Raw genomic sequence first — 20735 nt, forward strand, 5'->3', positions numbered from 1 at the left:
ATATACTTTTTATTAACTTTTTAGATTTACCCCAATTAATTTAGGACATCTTCAAATAGAATAGTGGACAATAAAATAAAATAGGGGAGTATACTTTTAACAACATCGACATCACCGAACACCATTGTAAAACAAGGAGGAGGACTATCATACCTATATATTATATGATCAATCTACCAATATGTATTTACACACTTTTATCTTCATTTGTGCTCGTCAGAGATCCTCATAAAAGCAACATCTTTCCCTAAGAGTAGATGGACGACTTTCCCAAACGGTCAACCCTAGGGACAACTCTCTATATCCTTTGATAGACGAACAACATTCTACATCTTACATCATCACGCGACTCCGCATACGCAAGATTATGTATTCTTTTTGTTGCTTTTATACCCTTGGTAAACTATCAATCAACAATAATACAATGCACACACACATACAGACACACGCACAAAAATTTGAAAACAATAATCACACAAATCTGTTAAACGGTTTTCTCCCCAGCGAAGCAGGCACAGAAACGGCAGAATTGACGCTCATATCCCCTACAGACCTCGGAGACCTGTTCCCACGTTTGCTATCTGGTGTAATGGGGAATGAAAACCTTCTTTTAGAAGTCTCACTACCTGGTGTACTAGGTGAAACCCTGTCCTTAGGATTACTTGTTGGTCTTGATTTAGCTTTTGCCGATACGGTAGGGCTCATGTAGTTTGGAACCGAAAACGCTGGACAACTCATCATGCTATCATCATCATCTTTCATTGAATAAGGAGAGCCTCCACCTCCTGCGTTAGAATATTTCATCATCCGGTTTGGGTGGGTTCTGTTTCTTGTTCTTGAAGGTGCCATGGACCTAGATGACAATGGTGTAGTCGATATGTCAACCTCCTTCTGACTCAGTTTATGATCAGGAGTTGGCCTAAAAGAAGATGTTGTCAACGGGTGATTTTTTGGAGGTTGAGGACGACTCTGAGAAGGAAGTTGACGGTCTAGCCAGTTCCACCACCAGGGGTATCCACCGGTTCGGAGGTCCATCAGACAAGTTTGAGCTGCTGATGTCGGTGTGGTTTTCCCTAACTGTATAAACAAGATTACAATCACCATTATTATTATTATAATCTATAATAATATTAAAATTAATATTAGTTCTAGCTAGTGTTTTACAGTAGTTTTACCTTATGCGAATATGCATAGGCCATGGCTCTTTCTCTCTTAATTATTGCCTCTACCTTTTTCTGCAACGTTGCTTCTTTCTCCTCTTTCGTAATAACGCTATCATCCCAGTATTCATCACCCATCTCCGACTACATCCATGTTAATAGATCACATACGGATTAGATCTTTTATTTTTTTTATTTTATTATTTTGTTTTGAATTTATAAACCACACTTCTGAAACAACTAATCCAGAGAGTTCTGTCATTTAATCATTTTAATACAACGTCAAATTCATCATGACGAGCTATATTTCTGTTAATATCTCGTTACCATCTTAAAAAGTCTATTCGGCTCCAGACCACTAGAAAGATTGGTATAGGTTATAAATTAGAGATAAAATGAAAGCTTTTCAGTGTTATTAAGATGGTACATGTTACATTTAGAGATAAGCTTACTGTGTTGTTTCCAAGCGAACTCTCGACTTGTTTATCATTGTTGTTAGCCTGTCGTTTGAGCGCTTGATTCTCTAACTTCTCGATTCTTCGTGACTGAATTTGTGTTTGGACTCTCACCAAAAGCTGCATCTGCTTCATGGCATTGGCTGTCTGTTGTTTCACATTTTGACTGCTTATGATTCCTTGAAGCCTCACATTACCTGTCAAACCTCTAACGTTGCGCTTGCGCCTTGCCTACATCATCCATCATGTATCAAAACCAAACAAGTACGGCATTTAAAATGACTTCCATGGAAAAAAAGATTATTATTTCATTCAAAACTTGCATGACCTCTTTAGGTGAGATGATTAGTACAAACAAATTAAATGCTTACCATATGACCTCTATAGGCAGCCTGGATGCTGGTCGCTGAGATGTGTTGCTGTTTTAGAGTCGGCTGTGGTTTTTGACTAATTTCTGTTGGTCGATAGGTTAATGCAGGCCTCGGAGGAGGAGAGTCTATTCTTGGCCTAGATATAGGAGATACAGGCCTTCCATAAGAAGAGGAAGGTTGTTGTTCTTTCTGTTGATGATGTTGTTGTTGTTGTTGCGGCTGCTGTTCTTGTTGTTGCGGCTGCTGTTCTTGTTGTTGTGGCTGGGGATGTTCGATGAATAAGCGTTGTTGGTCAACTTCGCCCAATATTTTTTCAATACTACTTGGCTCTCTGAAGTGGGGGATGAATGTTCCATGTTTCAACCTTCCTCCTTGCACACCCTTCTTTTTTTTCCAACTTGTCTTGTCAGCTTCTTGCTATGCAACATGATTCACATTAAGTTATAATAGTTATTAATTAATAATTAATCAAAATGAATTAATTATTAGTATTAACTTGAAAATGAAGCTACTTACATTTAGCGGCGAGTTTTTGGAGTTGGATGTAAAAACCCTCTTAACTGCAGAAAGCCAAGTGCTTTTCTTTCCCATGTTTCTATCATTAATTTTTAATGAATCCTGTAAAATGTTTGTCACAGGTTGTGTAAACATAAGAAACCAGGTGATTTGTTTTTGTTTTATTTTTTTTTGTAGTTAATAGAATAGAATGTTATTTAAAGATAAAAAATAAATAATGAATAAAAAAATAAAAAACAGACAGATCCTGCAAGCCAGTTGAACAAAACAAAGTTTAATGCATACATAATTTAAGTTGAATTTGGTGATCCAATCAGTTGATTAAGCTACATATTCAAAACCCAAGGGTAATTATTAAGGGGAAATATGATTCTAATATATTATTCTAGGTTATGCTAAACAAAAATCTTATGCTGACTGAATTCACCATTATCATCTACTGCTATCTATCTATTACTATCAATCTAACCTAATAATAATTAAAAATTCATCAAGAAAGTAAAAAAATTAAAAATAATTTAAAGGAGCAAACTTTTTACCTTGGTCAGTTACTTAAATAATGACGTTCTCCCTTTAATTCACCTGTGGGTAATCACCCACCCACACACACACACACACAAAAAAGTTGTTTGTTGCAGTTGAAAGACGAACGAAAGAGAAGAATAGGTGATGAATAAGTTGTATTTGTTGTTGGACACCTTTTTATGGTGGATGGATTTTGACTATTTCTGTAGAATTTTCTAGTAATTGTATAATGTAAAGACAAATAAATATAAATATAAATATATAATATGTTGTTGTGTTCAATTTGAAAAGAAAAAATATATGAAAACGAGATTGGGGAGTTTGAGAGTTGACACTCGAACAAATAAAGGAATCTTATTGTTGGTGTTGCTGCCCACTTCAACCAACTTTACTTACTTCCAACCAACGGAATCGGCAACGAAAACATGAATGTGAACTCTGTTTAATTACGAAACTAGCCTTGGTCTACTTTCACAGTTCCAGTCCCTAATGGCTAATAATATTAAACAATTTTTAACATTTTTATTTTAATTAGTCAATCAATACTAATATTACCACTAGTTTATTTTTATTATTCCTTTTTGCTTTCTATCAAGAACCGGTCACTGGATCTTTTCATCAAGTCGTCATCATGATAGTGGAGCCGCGTGTCAAAGCCAAAAAAACATTTACGTTACGGTGGGGTCCACTGAAATCCATTTCTCAAAGACAAACGTGACATGTGTAAATTTTTATTGGTGACAAAACGTTAATTAGAACATTCTTATGGGTTTGATACAGGAAGGATTGACATGCGGCTAGTGGGGTTCCATTGTCAAAGTTGAGGATTAACGGCGTACAAAAGGCCTAAAAATTAGTTTAAATAACAAATGTTCTTTTAATTCTACTTTATATATATATTTATCCCAAGTTTACTTTTTGATCTTTCAATTAAAATTAAACCGATCCTTACCCGAACAAAAAAAGTAAAATTGAGTAATTGAGTGGTTAAATCGCCTGAGATTTTTTTTATTAAAACGCAATTTGAATATTATTTTTATTTGGATACATCCATATCATATCAGGCCACCATGAGACATACATAAATATATTACGATCTTAGATCGCTCAAATATGAGATTGAGTGATGGCTTATTTATGAAAGTGAGTTCTACAATTGAGCTTATGGCAAGTCCGATTTCCCTCAGGGTGAAAATACAAACAACAAAACAAGAAAACAATGAGTCAAAAACTAGCAAATGCCCATCCTAGCCAATGTCCGTCTTCTTCAGTTCGTCCCAGGAAGACGATGAAAAAATAGAAAGGTAAGTCTATTTACAGTAGCTCGAAGATATACAAACAAGAAAACAAGTTGGAAAGAAACATGGTCTTCTTCCGTGCAAACAAGTTGGAAAGAAACATGGTCTTCTTCCGTGCAAACCAACAACCTTGACTAATTATGTATCATACAAGGTTGAAAAGTTGTGAGCCACGAACGAGTCAATCAGGACCTAAGAGGGACAAGTCGGTCAAAAGTCGTGGACGAGTCAGGGCGTTAGACCAACGTTTTGTCATATGTAATACAAAAGCTATGACAAAGTTGCCAGTAATGGGACACAAAAACAAGCAATGTATAGACTACCCAAAGATAATAGCTATTGTCTTGATAATTGGAAAAAAGAATTATATTAAAGATATAAACAAACTTAATAAACTGCAATCATAACATTATGCTTTCATGAAATCAACCTTTTGTCATATGTAATACAAAAGCATCATCTTGCTGTCATCATTTTCTTTTTTTGTGAATAAGTTTTAAGCTCGTAATGGTCCCAAATGCATATATGAACAAAAATACATACTCATCTAACATGCCATTTCCAAAATAAAGGCATGAAAAAAAATCTCAAGACAAGGATAATGATAGCAAGCAGTTAAAAGGTAAAAACGATTAAGCCATCAATAAGAAAATAAAAACCACAAAAAGTGAACCGGTATCGATGATATGCAATACTGATACATGAAAATGTTTGATAAATAAATGTAAATAGAAAAATCCATCTTAGCATACAAGACACCTATAGAAATTAAGTTTACTCAAACCTACCTAATTCAGATTCTGGGGTAATCACTAATGTAAGCCAAATACAATGAAGATGTTTGTTAAGATGAAGTTAAGTATTCAGTAAACAGAAAATATGTACCTTTAACAACCTGTTCAGCTCAAAACCTTCATCCCATGAGAGTTAGATATGTGATCAACATAGCCAGTAAGAGCTGCTAAAAGACAGACAAAATATCTCCGACAAGCTTAGCTGATTAACACGACGCTGGGTCTCATGATGCCAACCAAGTCATCCTGATGATGATTATGGTGATGCCTTATCGATTTCTTATTGGCATCACGGGTCTAGAAACAATCAGATGAATCATTATTTATGATTCTGTAGGACATCACAAACTTGTACTCCCATGTTATATGAAAGCATTCAAATTTTAATACTAATTAGATGTTTACAACTCTAACTACTAACATTCACCAGCACAAAGAATACATAGATTTTATATACTCGCACATCAAAATACTAAAACGAAGTTTTCACACATGAGAATATTCAAATAAACTATGACAAAGATTCAGCAGAAGATTCAGCAGATACTAAAATGAAGTTTTCACACATGCAAATGCCTAATAGATCTAAAAATGATGCGACAAAGATTCAGCAGATACTGATGGAAGTTTGTTTTCCAAGGAACCAAACGGGAGCCTGTTTTCCGATGAACTGAATAGGAGCTTGTTCTCTACAGAACTGAACGGGAGTCTGTTTTCCACAGAAGTGAACGGGTGCTTGTTGTCCAATGAGATACGATACGAACCAACTTTGTTTGCCGGACGTAAAGCTGCAAGGTGCTGCCTTTTCGTTTGACCATTGTTGCAAGTCGGAAGTTTACTTGCCAGCATGCTTGCCTCATCCTCCTTTGCCACTGGCGCACCTGTTGGGTCCTGCATACATTCACAACTAAAAGTTATAAATAACGTTAAACAAATTAAAATATTGTAAAAAGGAAATAAAGACAACTGGCGCACCAGAAAGGTGAAATCTTGGTTATCAGCAGCAAGATATATTTCAATAAGCTTCCTCAAGTCTGCAAGTGTTGCACCGTTTACAAGTTTCAGGTTTGCAATTAGTTTCCCACCGTTTTCATAAGCAGACGAAGCATCTTCCCATTTCACAACAAGTTCCACATCATCATTATTCTTATTCTTATCATCCGGACAACTTAAGGTGGTGGGGATGCAGTTTTCCTTTGAATCAGACATAATTTTAGTCTCCTTAATTTCAGGTTTGTGTTGAGAAAGCTCCCTGTAGTTTCCACAAAGCGTGAATATATTCTGGATTCGTTCAATCCTGGATGAAGCTGTATCTTCACCAACACACTCAGAGTTCGAGTTTTCTGCTGCCGTTAAAGATTCGATATCGAAACTGAAACAAGACTTGGGAGGATTGGTCACAACTGAATCTGAATATATTCTTTTTTCCTCAATAACTTCTTTCTGCACTTCATCATCTATTTCATCATCTTCTTCTTCTTCATCTTCGAAGACAGTGCTCAAAACTGCTTTACTTGTTGATGTTGGGACATAAACATCCTGCTCATACTCTTCAACATTCTTCATATTCTCCATTAATGGATACCCGAAAATGGCCTGTATGCTAGATTTATTATTAGCTTTATGATGTTTACTCGTCTCCATATCCAAAGACTTATCCAAATCCATTGATTTCTCCATCCCTGGATCCTCATCAGCAGCATACATCTCCATCAGTTTTTTAGCAAAACCACTTCCTTCTAGTTCCATAGAAGATGATGAAATATTTCTTTCACAATTTCCTTTTTCTTCTCTAGAACGAGTCAATTCAGACTCGATTTCTTCCAAACGACGCCTGAGCATTTCAAGTTCTTCCTGTTGTTCAACGATCTTCGCTTCCATCTTCTTCCTCTCCATCTCGACAACCTGGTCGGCCATTTTCTGACACTCTTGTATTTTCTTCTCCAGTTCCCTCCTCAATATTTCATTAACCTTTTCACTGTTATCCTTTTCTGCCTCTTCAAGTCTAGCCCTCAACAGTGCAATTTCTTCTTCTTTTTTCACAAGTTGTTTGTGAGCTTCCATCTTCTCCTTTTCTCGAATCTTATTCTCCATTTGCAGCTTACAAATGAACTGATCCATTGCTGCTATTCTTGATCCCATCACCACATCTGATGAAAAGTCATCTGCTTTTATCGGTGTGTGAGGCCCACGCACAATACATTTAGCTTTTGCACCATACTCCAATGTAGATATCGTCTTGTGTATTTCTTTTGGATCTGGGCTCGCGCATAATATCATAAGTATCTTTGACTTGTCGTCTTCAAAAGAATCCTGTTTAAGAAAAACATATAATCAGCCAAGCCAACACTATAATCCAGTTTATGAAGCCAATGTTTAACGTCAAAAGAGAATTTTTACCTGCAACAGCATGGTTAGCTTGCTATCTCTGAATGGCACATGCAAATCACCATTGGCAATCGATTCTACCACTCTCTTCAATGCTATATTACCTTGATTAATCTTAGCAGTCTGCATGTTCAAATAATTAGCAATTAATTAATATTATACAAGTAGAAAATAATAGAACATGAAGATATAAGTTAGGCAACAATTAGTAATCACCTGCATCTTGGCTTCAAATCCAGTTTGACCGGCTTGTTCTATATTTTCAGAACCAGCCATGTCTACTAGCATTAACCTCCCTCCCACAGTTGGAACATCAAGAATTATCTGCACCAATATCACACACCATTTATTATTATTTCGAATTTTGAAATTCATCATACACTTGTATAATTATCAGAAGGTCATAAGCAAGATAAGTTCTAACCATGCAATGACTCCTCGAGCTCCTTTCATTGCAAAATGTGCTTTTAATTATTCTACGCTTCTCAACCTTTTGGATCTCTTTTGATATCTTTCCTGCTTCAGTTCCAGAAATAAAGGTCGCATTCTTTGCTTTTTTGCCCATAACTTCTAATTTAACCTGGAGTTTTTCAACAAACAAACATAACTTTTGTGGTTAATATGGTAGTAAACGACAAATTTCATCATCAAATGAACTCGCACATCCCAAGTTTCAGATTTCAAAGCATGAGAGGATTTTAAACAGAGAAGGTACTATTTTGCAGGCTGAACTTTAAGTTAACACTTCTATCTCCATCACCTCAAGGAATAATGAACACATCTTTATTTCAGAAACAACATTCTACTTACAACTAAAACTGACAAACTGATATACACACATCCTACACTTACATACGCATATGCATATTGACAATCGTAAACATATATCAACAACAAACGACAAGCAAGTCTCAGTAACATTTTTGAAATGAAACAGGTAGGTACCTTAGAAGCAAAAATGACAGATTTCAAATGATTCACACATCTCAATTTTCAAAGCATGAGAGGATTCAAAAAGAAAATGTACTACTCGTGCTGAATTATAAGTTAACATTTCAATCTCCATAACCTTAAGGAATAATGAACAAGACTTTATTTTGGAAGCAATACAAATATTAACAACAAGTCACAACAATTATTAACAACATCCTACACAAATATACGAATATGCATATTGACAATCGTAAACATATATTAACAACAAGCGACAACCAAGTCACAACAATTAGAAGGATTTTCGAAACAACAAGCTGCGTACAAGTAAAACTGACAAAACAGCTATTACAACATCCTACACGAATATACAGATATGCACATTGACAGTCGTAAACATATATAAACAACAAGCGACAACCAAGTCTCAACAGTTAAAACGATTTTTGAAACAACAAATTGCGTACAACTAAAACTGACAAAACAGCTATTACAACATCCTACACAAATATACGAATACGCACATTGACAATCATAAACGTATATCAACAACAAGCTACAACCAAGTCTCAACAATTAAAAGGATTTTCGAAACAACAAGCTGCGCACAACTTGAATTGACAAAACAGCTATTACAACATCCTACACAAATACGCACATTGACAATCGTAAACATATATCAACAAAAAGCAACAACCAAGTCTCAACAAGTAAAAGAATTTTCGAAAAAACAAGCTGCACACAACTTAAATTGACAAAACAGCTATTACAACATCCTACACAAATATGCACATAGACAATCGTAAACATATATTAACAACAAACGACAACCAAGTCTCAACAACTAAACCGATTTTGAAGTGAAACAGTAAAGTACCTTAGAAGCACTGGCTTTAGACCAGCCTATGCTGAATCCACCACCATTGTTATTGCTATTAGCGGTTGACAACAAATCGTAAATCTCCTCGTTGTATATTTCCAAAACAGTAACTTGCACAAATCCGACCCCTTGTTCATTATCATCATTATTGCCCAAAATATCCCTCAAGGACTTGTACACAATCCCCTGTTGCTGCTGTTTAGCACACCCAAACATGGTATGACTTTTTCCAGAACCGGTTGGACCGTACATCATGATTGTACATTTTCCCCCTAATTTAACACTATTGATTCTGGATTGAACAAATTTATCATAGAACACATCAAGATCTTCACTTTCGGACAACGAAACCCCATCAAGGGTGAAATCACGGTATCCGATATCCGTTCTCAACCGCACCGAATCTCCATCAGCCTGAACAACAATCGAAGAAGCAGGTTTATCTTTCCGGTCAGGGTAATTTCGAATCCGGCCGACCACTTCAACCGGGTGATCAGCAACAGTAGAATTAGGGTTTGGTGAGGGTTTATTGGAATTAAAATTGAGGCGGTGTTTGGAATTGGGGGTTTTTAATTGACTTGATTTTGTCTTTGAACATGAAGAAGAAGAGGGTGTTAAACCAATTTGGGTTGATTTAACAGCAGCAGAAGGTGTATGAGGAGCCATCGCAGACACAATCAAACAAACCCTAATTAATACTTATTGAAACTTTTAGGGAAATTAAGATCGACAGATTTAATAGATGAAATGGAGTGATATAGAGGAATGAATGAATCGATTAATTGAAAGCAAAAAGAGAAAAATAAAAGGAAAGTAGGGAGAATTTTAGAAGATTGGAAATTGAAATTTGAAATGAAAATTGTAAATTGAAATGATATTTTAAAAATTGAAATTGTAGCCGTTACAAATACACAGTGGCCATGTGAATCAATTTCTTTCTTCAGCTGGCCCAACATCCTTCATTGGAAAGCCCAAGAGGTCTTACATTTTTATATGGCACCCACATTCGTTGACTTGTTGTGTTAAATTGTTTATTATTTGTTAAAGATATTTAAAAAAAAGTCCTAATTATTTTTGAATATATCTAATGATAGTCTTAAAGGCTATCTTTAAGAAAAAATGATGACAAATAAAATTAGTAATGTGGTTATCAATAATGGTTCATAATATACTACAAGTATTTGTTGAAATAATAATACTCTAGGAGGGAAATTGACTAATGAACCTACATTAAGGCAAATTAACTTGGAACCTACAATAAGGCAAAGTGACTACTTGCACATTTCTCCTCTATATTGTGTGCTCTGAGCCATTCTCTTCTACTATAAATACACAATCATACAAGTACATCTAGATCATCCTAAAATCAAGTCTTCTTTCTTGTATACTAATAATTCAATAGAGAGTTTGTAAGTAATCTCTCAATTACAAGAGATAGAAAGATTAGTGTTTATCCTTGTAATTAGAAAAAAGTGTAATTCCTATTATTCTTATTAGTGAAACGTTTCTTTCCTTGCCCGTGGTTTTTACCCTATTGGGGTTTTCCACGTTAAATACCGGTGTTCCTTTATTATTGTTATTTCATATTATTACTAGCGGTTTGCTATAATTCGGTGTCCCTTTCCTCAACAAGTGGTATCAAGAGCTAGGTACTTATATCTAGTGTGTATTAATCTAATTATTATTGTATGCTCTGTGCTCGCCACGATAGTGGACCTTCCACATCAGAAAATAAGTAGGTTTTCACTCGATAAAGGTACTTGGATATTTTTCTCGAAAAATAGTATTGTCGAAAAGAAGATTGTAATTATAGCAATGTCTACGAAATTTGAAATTGAAAAGTTCAACAGAAGTAAATTTTCGTTATGGAAACTAAAGATGAAAGCTATCATAAGAAAGGATAAGTGTTTAGCGGCCATTAGTGAACGGTCATTCGAGGTCACTGATGAAAAATGGGAAGAGATTAACGGACAAGCTATCGCAAATTTTCATCTGGCACTAGCAGATGGCGTTTTGTCTAGCATAGAAGAAAATAAAATGGCGAAAGAGATTTGAGATCACCTTGTAAAATTGTACGATACCAAATCACTCCACAACAAGATATTTCTAAAAAGGAAACTCTATGCTTTACGCATGAGTGAATCTACTTCAGTGAATGAGCACATTAATAGCTTAAATACTTTATTTTCTCAACTCGCTTCATAGAGTTGTAATATAGAGTTACAAGAACGTGCTGAACTTCTACTCCAGAGTCTACCTGACTCGTATGATCAACTCATTATCAACCTAACCAATAATATTCTCTCGGATTATCTTGTCTATGATGATGTTGCAGCTGCTGTTCTATAAGAAGAAGGTCGGCGCAATAGAAAGGAGGATAAACAAGCTGGTTCACGACAAGTGGAGGCCTTGGTGGCGACAGGAGGTAGATCTAAAGAACGTAGCTCAAGTGGGAGTCACAATCATGGTAAACCGAAGTCTAAAAGAAAGAAGACTTACACATGCTACAACTGTGGCAAGAATGGTCATCTGAAGAAGGATTGTCGGAGTTTAAATAACTCTAATCCTCAAGGGAATATTGCAAGCATTTCATAAGATGTGACTGCTTTGGTTAGTGAAGCAGTGGTAGCAAAATGAAGGCAGAAAGACATTTGTTGATGTCTGGTTATTTGACTCAGGAGCTACTTTTCACATGACCCCTAGAAGAGAATGGTTCAAACAATATGAACGTATCTCAGGAGGATCTGTATACAGTTGTAGCGATCATAAACTAAAGATCATTGGAATTGGTGATATCATTCTGAAGATGCATGATGGTACAATTCGTACTATTCAAGGAGTACGACACGTGGAGGGTTTAAAGAAGAACTTATTGTCATTAGGACAATTAGATGATCTTGGTTGTAAGATGTAGATACAAGACAAAATCATGAAAATCACGAAAGGCGCGGTTGTATTTATAAAAGGAGAAAAGGTGGATGCTAATTTATACATTCTGAAAGGCGAAACAGTACGAGAAGCGGAAGCATCTGTTGCTTCGAATAGTTCTAGTGATAAAGCTGGTATAACATGGCATCTAAAGCTTGGACATATGTCAGAACAGGGTATGAAGATTCTTGTTGATAGAAATGCTATTCCTGGTCTTACAAAGGTATCGTTACCTTTCTGTGAACATTGTGTAATTAGCAAGCAGCATCGTCTGAAGTTTAACACATCAAATTCTAGAAGTAAACTAGTTCTAGAATTGGTTCACTCTGATGTGTGGCAAGCACCGGTTCAATCCCTAGGAGGAGCAAAGTATTTTGTATCGTTTATTGATGATTACACTAGGAGATGTTGGGTGTACCCAGTCAAGAGTAAGGCATATGTGTTTGAAGTTTTTCAAGCTTACAAAGCGCGGGTGGAACTTGAATCTGGTAAAAAGATCAAGTGTCTGAGGACAGATAATGGAGGAGAGTACACTGGTCATGAATTTGATAAATTCTGTAAACAAGAAGGCATCAAAAGGCAATTCACAACTGCATACACTCCTCAACAAAATAGAGTGGTAGGGTGGATGAACAGAACCTTGTTAGACAGAACAAGGGCGATGTTGGCAACTGCAAGCTTGGAAAAATCATTCTAGGTGGAAGCAGTCAGTACTGCATGTTATTTGATAAATCGGCCGCCGTCAACTGCAATTGAGTTGAAGTCACCGATGGAGATGTGGACTGAAAAATCAGTTAATTATTCAGACCTTCGTGTATTTAGAAGTCATGTGTACAGGATGTATAATGCTCAAGAAACGACAAAGTTGGATCCGAAATCCAGAAAGTGTTTGTTCTTGGGGTATGCTGACGGAGTTAAGGGGTATCGATTGTGGGACCCCACTGCCCACAAAGTAGTCGTCAACAAAGATGTTGTCTTTATGGAAGGCAAAGATCTTGAAGATGTTAGCACTTCAAACGAAACTACACCGATACGGGTGGGAAATGAAGTACATGGAGATTCTTCTGAAGCACTACCGGAGCACGAGGAAAACCAAGTAGTCGGTTATAAAGCTCCAGTGACTCATACTTCTAATCGGGAAAGGAAACATCCAGGGTGGCACTCAGATTATATTATGGAAAGCAATGTTGCATATTGTCTTCTAACAGAAGAAGGAGAGCCAACAACTCCTCATGAGGCACTGGATCATTTAAATGCATCTCAGTGGATGGCAGCTATGCATGAAGGAATTGAAACTCTTCATAAAAATAAAACATGGGAACTTGTACCATTGCCGGAAGGTAGAAAACCTTTGGAAATAAATGGGTGTATAAGATCAAGCGAAATGGTGATGATCAAGTGGAGCGGTATCATGCAAGATTGGTGGTTAGACTTTAATGAAATATTCGCCCATGTGGTTCGACTTACAACAATTCGAGTAGTTCTAGCGATGTGTGCTACATTCAATTTGCATCTAGAGTAGCTAGATGTGAAAACTGCATTTCTTCATGGGAACCTTGAAGAAGAAATTTACATGCTTCAACCAGAAAGTTTTGAACTACAAGAGAACTTGGTTTGCAGGTTAAACAAATCTATGTATGGTCTCAAACAGGCGCCGAGATGATGGTACAAGAGATTTTATTCTTTCATAAGAAGCCTTGAATATAACAGACTTCATGCAGACCCTTGCGCATATTTCAAAAGGTTTGGGGACAATGATTTTGTCATTTTGATGTTATATGTAGATGACATGTTGGTTGCAGGCCCCAACAAAGATCGTATAAATAAACTGAAGGCTCAATTGGCTAGGGAGTTTGAAATGAAAGACTTGGGTGCCGCAAACAAGATTCTAGGGGTGCAAATTCACCGAGACAGAGATAATAGGAAGATTTGGCTTTCTTAAAAGAATTATTTGAAGAAAATCTTGCAGCGCTTCAATATGCAATTAGTAAGCCAATCTCAACCCCACTTCCTACTAATCTCAAGTTATCCTCTGCTATGAGTCCTAGCTGTAAAGACAAGAGGAAGAAGATGTCTCAAGTACCGTATGCATCAGCAGTGGGAAGTTTAATGTTCGCAATGATATGTACAAGACCAGACATTGCACATGCAGTGGGAGTAGTTAGTCGGTACATGATGAATCCTGGTAAAGAGCATTGGGATTCGGTTAGGAGGATCCTAAGATACATGAAGGGAACCTCAGATGTTGCATTATGTTATGGGGAACGAGAATTTATTGTCAAAGGGTATGTTGATTCAGATTATGCAGGTGATATCGATAAAAGTAAATCTACCACTGCATATGTTTTCACACTTTGTGGTGGAATAGTAAGCTGGGTTTCAAAATTACAGTTAGTTGTGGCCACGTCAACAACAGAAGCAGAATATGTTGCAGCTACTCAAGCTACTAAAGAGGCAGTATGAAGATGTTGTTGGAGGAAATCGGGCACAAACAGGAGAAAATCACTTTGTTTTGTGACAACCAGAGTGCCTTGCATCTTGCAAGGAATCCGGCATTTCATTCAAAGACAAAACATATACGAGTTCAATATCACTTTGTTCGTGAGAAATTTGAAGAAGGAACCGTGGATGTGCAGAAAATTCATACTGATAACAATTTGGCTGATTTTCTAACGAAGTCAATCAACAGTGACAAGTTTATTTGGTGCCGTTCCTCATGCGGCCTAGCAGAGACGTAAGCAACATCATTGGCAAGGAATGATTATCGTGTGAAGATTGATTGAATTTCAATCAAATCTTCAAGTGGGAGATTGTTGAAATAATAATACTCTAGGAGGGAAATTGACTAATGAACCTACATTAAGGCAAATTAACTTGGAACCTACAATAAGGCAAAGTGACTACTTGCACATTTCTCCTCTATATTGTGTGCTATTATTTGCATCTTGAGCCATTCTCTTCTACTATAAATACACAATCATACAAGTACATCTTGATCATCCTAAAATGAAGTCTTCTTTCTTGTATAATAATAATTCAATAGAGAGTTTGTAAGTAATCTCTTAATTACAAAAGATAGAAAGATTAGTGTTTATCCTTGTAATTAGAGAGAAGTGTAATTCATATTATTCTTATTAGTGAAACGTTTCTTTCTTTGCCCGTGGTTTTTACCTTATTGGGGTTTTCCACGTTAAATCTTGGTGTCCCTTTATTATTGTTATTTCATATTATTACTAGCAGTTTGCTATAATTCGGTGTCCCTTCCTCAATAGTATTCGATGCATGACTTAACTTTTTAAACATAGCCTTTAGAGTTATGTTTAAAAATTCTTATATTTTATGCATAAATACATAGTACAATTTATACATCATAAACCTAAACTGAAATTTATACATTATAAACCTCACTAAACATGTAGTGGTTACGGAGTACTTCATATAACTTAAAATGCACCTAGAAAAAAGTATGATTAGCTAATGTTTTAGTGCTACCGGTTAGAGAGGCTAAGATTGCTGATGATTCATACCTAGACGAGTCATCACCCTAAAATACAAAGAAGTTGCATAAGAAATAGAATATCATTAAAGAGCCAATGGTTTGACAGTATCGAGGTCACTCTTACAACCTTGAGGTTGAATGTTCGATCGTGGAATCGTGATGTATATATTCGTGTTAACATTATGTGTATGAGGAGGAAGTATTATAGATCTCATAATGCAAAGAACATCACTTGTAACCAATGAGATAATAGCTCAACGGTACCGCTCATTCTTAAGTATGATATTCGAAGGACATGACTCGGGTTCGAATCTCACCATGGGGTTTATTCAGTTGGAAATACATGGCACAGATTCGAGTAGGTGTTGTGGGTTTCCTCCTTAAAGGTGTTCAAGATATGATCGGGTGGGTGGTTTCACATGTGCTAGACCCCGTCAATGACTCCTTACATGATGTTAAAGGAAAAAGAACATCACTTGTATTGTTTTTCGAATTCCTTAGAGAATATTAAAGATATTATTACCACCACAAACCAAATGATCATTGATCTATGGGTATCGAGGTAACTCATCAATTGAGGTGGTGTTATTATTTTTAAGGTGGAACTATTTATGAATTCAATGACCAAATAGTGTTTTTAGTGACTTTTCAAACACGGTATGTTCCATCCAAAAATTTGTAAAACCAGTATAACCTGCCTTTGGAAGACCGCTTTGTCCATGTCACCATGAAATTGAACTTAGCAATGCCAGTTTGGCCTACGCGACAGCCACCTAGCTCAACCAGTTTATTTTTGTGGACTCAATGAAAACCAGCCTTTCCAAGAGCCAGTTCGTTACTTTTTGTCAAATCCATGTTTTCAGTACTCTGTAATCGTGTGAGCTCACCATCAAATGTGTCAACATTCAAGGTGGTGATCGGTATACGTGTCACCGTCAAATGTGTCAACTTCCCCAAATTAGGATCATTGCCAAAGTTGCTTTCCATGTTTTTTCATATACCCAATATCCTAACCTATGGATTATTTTACAATATCTTACGGCGTAAAAACACAATTATCTTTGACCTATACAATATCTTACATATAAACGCACAATTATCTTGTCTCATTCAACTTACATTATTTTTTGCTTTCCTAGCCTATGTAACATCCCGCCTTTTTCCGTTAATTTATTTTAACGCCGTCTTTTTTTTAGATAATATCTTTCATTATCTAAATTCGTATCATCCATTAATTAGCGTTTTCAATATTTCCGTTCTTCGATTATAACATCTCTCGTTAATTTGCGTTTTTAAAAAAATTCGTTCGGTTAATTCATGCACCCGCTTTTAAACTCGAGGACTAAATTTGCCATTTGGCCAAAGTGGCAACTAGTTGAACTAGTCACCACCTCCCTCCCCACCACTCATTATATTTCTTTTTCTTTTCTATTTTCTCTCATTTTCTTACTTCCAAACTATCATCCTTTTCATCTTCAACATTAAATCATCATCTAAATCATTTCTAGGAAGCTTACAACAAAACGAATCGTACTTTTGGAATCCTCTCTTCATCCTCTACGTTTTGGTACCAATTTCACTACTTGGGGTAAAGTTTCTAAAAACTCTAGATTTCTCAAATTCATTTTATAGACTTGAAATAGTGTTAGTTAGTGTCTATGGCTCGTTTATAACATAAATATGTGATTTGTTTGCTTGTTCTTGATGTTTTGAGTAACTAGCATGAACTTGAAAATGGGTGTGTTTAATCTTGAGTTTTGGATGATTAAATGTTGTTTAAATATTAAAGTTCATGTATTAAATCTGTTACTAGCATCGTTAGCTTTGTTTTGTTATGTAGGTTGATTTAGAAAAACTTCGTTAGCATGATTGTTGATTTTATGATTTTTGGTTAGGGTTTGATAGACTTAAAACGAACTTTTGATGCATTGAATGCTTGTTAATGTTGTTGATAAGTGATTAGTTGCAATGTATGTTTAATTACCTTCGAAACGGCATATCGTATGTGTAAATTGGATTCTCGAATCACCATTTTCATTTTTGAGCTTGAAACGTTAAATAATGATCATTCGGCGAGATTTCGGTAATTGTAAATGATGAATTTGATTGATGATATGTGTTTAGTTGTATTCCTCTATAAATTACCTTTCCAACGATATAAGATACGTGTTTTGAGTGTTTTCAGTTCATAAGTTGTGATTGAAAGAGTTTTGGTTCGTGCACTTGACTTTTCAGCAAACAGCATTTTTTGTGTACAACTGCACGGTGCGCACTTTTATGCACGGTGCGCACTTTTATTTTTGTGTACAACTGTGTGGTGCGCACTTTTATGCGTGGTGCGCATTAAGCCTGTTCAGCGGACTGTCCAATTTTGAAATTTTCGTTTAATTCTAACTATGCTACGCACCTCCGATTAACATGAAACTTGTTCTAACATGCTCATATATGATTACGAAGCTCAGAAAAATTTTCCGAGACCCGACCCGAACACGTTGACTTTTTCGTTGACTTTGACCAAAGTTTGACTTTTAGTCAAACTTAACCAAATACTTATGCAATCGTTCTAATCTTCTTTTATACATAATTCTTGCATGAGACTTGACAATGTGACTCACATGCTATATAATCGAGTCGTAACGAGCCATAGGACTAATTGAACACATTTCGACCGATCTTGTGTCTTACCCGGTATTGATATAACTTACTTGTTTAGGTCAAGACTAAACAACTTTCATGCACATGTTTACTTTGTGAAGTACCTTTATACTCGTGCACTCGAGGTGAGATCATAGTCCCATCTTTCAACAACTTTTATACTTTTAAATCATGGGATGAGAAATATATACGTATCATACTTTTATGCTTTGAACACAAGTACGAAAACAAACATTCCACGTGCGAGTTAGAACAAAAAGCATGATGTGTAAAATCTAGTATATAATTTATCTCTGGAAAATGCCGGTTAAAAAGATTACAACACACTAACGGGCAGTGTACACGATCGTGCAATAGTATAAAGTTGGTAATTCCGAAATCATTCCAAGGACAGTTTAAACGTGAGAATTAAGATTGTAGCTAATTAAAATAAACTAAGTTAATATGTGAAAATTGAAAGTACAAGATAATTGGTTTTTGTGGCTATTTAACGATTAGCCAAATCAAGGATAGATCAAAAGTAAAAAACAATATTTTTGTGTTTTTAATTTTAAATAAATTAAATTGCAGACTCAACGTAACATAAAGATAATTGAATTCAATAGATAAAATAATGTTCGCCTAGATCTCCTATTCGCAGTGTTGGATGATTTTTTATTAAGCACTAGTTCAATTTATCAATACATGCAACTACAGAGTCGGTTTACCCAGAGTTCTCTTTTAGCAAACACGTCAAACTAGGATTTATTAGCTTAGGGTTCCCTTTCACCAAAGACCTCTTTCGTTTGTGACTTAGTAATTAACTAATTATAAGATTAAGATTCAATTGATTACGCGTTCGCTCCACACAATTCACCCCTATTTTGTTCATTCTATGTTACCCGGTTTACCCCTTGGTCCAGTAAGCACCCAATTGATTAACACAAAATTGAAAATCAGTTCACTAAATTGAAATAGGGTTCCCTTTGCTCAAACAAGATCACTAATCAAGCCTAGTAACAATAATCAAATCACATAAGAATGGTTCTTAATCAAAACTCATAATTATCATGTATTAATCAAATTAAACGTTAAAGTATCATCCAAACACATACGAATATTCAATCTAGATAAACATTAAAGTGCTTAGCCAATAATCATGGCTAAAACCAAAATCACAATCAAAATAATAGCAGAATTCATTGTTTGAAACAAAGAGATAAACTCAATTAATGATTGAATCTTGAACGATGATGAAGCGACCCGTCCTAATCCATAAGGACGAATACAATAACATATGATTACATTGCGAGGTATTTGACCTCTATATGATACATTTTACAAACATTGCATTCGTTTTTAAAAGACAAACTTTCATTACATCGAAAGTTGATGGCATGCATACCATTTCATAATATATCCAACTATAATTGACTTAATAATAATCTTGATGAACTCAACGACTCGAATGCAACGTCTTTTGAAATATGTCATGAATGACTCCAAGTAATATCTCTAAAATGAGCAAATGCACAGCGGAAGATTTCTTTCATACCTGAGAATAAACATGCTTAAAAGTGTCAACCAAAAGGTTGGTGAGTTCATTAGTTTATCATCAATATTCATTTCCATCATTTTTAATAGACCACAAGATTTTCATTTCCATTGCTCATAACTATATATCCCATACATAGAGATAAAAATCATTCATATGGTGAACACCTGGTAATCGACCTTAACAAGATGCATATAGAATATCCCCATCATTCTGGGACTCCCTTCGGACATGATAAATTCAAAGTACTAAAGCAGTTGAAATTCTCTGACTGGGGCTTGTTAGTGCCCATAGATCTATCTTTAGGATTCGCGTCAATTAGGGTGTCTGTTCCCTAATTCTTAGATTACCAGACTAAAAAGAGGCATATTCGATTTCGATCATTCAACCATAGAATGTAGTTTCGATTACTTGTGTCTATTTCGTCAAACATTTATAAAAGCGCATGTATTCTCAGTCCCAAAAATATATATTGCAAAAGCATTTAAAAAAGGAGCAAATGAAACTCACAATACTGTATTTAGTAGTAATTAAGCATACGATGACATTGAACAAGTGCAAGGTTGGCCTCGGATTCACGAACCTATATTAAATATATATATATATATATATATATATATATATATATATATATATATATATATATATATATATATATATATATATATATATATATATATATATATGTTGGTCAATATCTGTTTAACAATTTAGTTCAAGTCGTAGTGTATCACAATCCTAACGCTCGAGTCTAATATGCAAAAGTCAACAAAAGTTAACTTGACCAAAATGACTTCCA

The 20735-nt window shown here is 35.4% G+C and overlaps 2 protein-coding genes across 2 annotated transcripts; both read right to left on the reverse strand.

The window, feature by feature from the left end:
- Window positions 1-56: 56 nt before the first annotated feature.
- Window positions 57-3425, reverse strand: LOC139852835 (protein IQ-DOMAIN 13-like). The gene is made up of 6 exons (XM_071842170.1): window positions 3042-3425; window positions 2503-2604; window positions 1987-2403; window positions 1613-1846; window positions 1176-1304; window positions 57-1077 (listed from the first exon to the last, which is right to left on the reverse strand). The coding sequence occupies exons 2-6, from the start codon at window positions 2575-2577 to the stop codon at window positions 472-474; spliced, it is 1461 nt and encodes a 486-aa protein (XP_071698271.1). The 5' UTR covers window positions 2578-2604; window positions 3042-3425; the 3' UTR covers window positions 57-471.
- A 2273-nt stretch (window positions 3426-5698) lies between these two features.
- LOC139854547 (kinesin-like protein KIN-10A) lies at window positions 5699-9986 on the reverse strand. Its single transcript, XM_071843847.1, has 6 exons — window positions 9318-9986; window positions 7932-8087; window positions 7724-7831; window positions 7520-7630; window positions 6095-7432; window positions 5699-6010 (listed from the first exon to the last, which is right to left on the reverse strand). The coding sequence occupies exons 1-6, from the start codon at window positions 9984-9986 to the stop codon at window positions 5705-5707; spliced, it is 2688 nt and encodes an 895-aa protein (XP_071699948.1). The 3' UTR covers window positions 5699-5704.
- Window positions 9987-20735: the final 10749 nt, after the last annotated feature.

This window comes from Rutidosis leptorrhynchoides, chromosome 6 (genome assembly GCF_046630445.1).
Source record: "Rutidosis leptorrhynchoides isolate AG116_Rl617_1_P2 chromosome 6, CSIRO_AGI_Rlap_v1, whole genome shotgun sequence".
Taxonomy (NCBI): domain Eukaryota; kingdom Viridiplantae; phylum Streptophyta; class Magnoliopsida; order Asterales; family Asteraceae; genus Rutidosis; species Rutidosis leptorrhynchoides.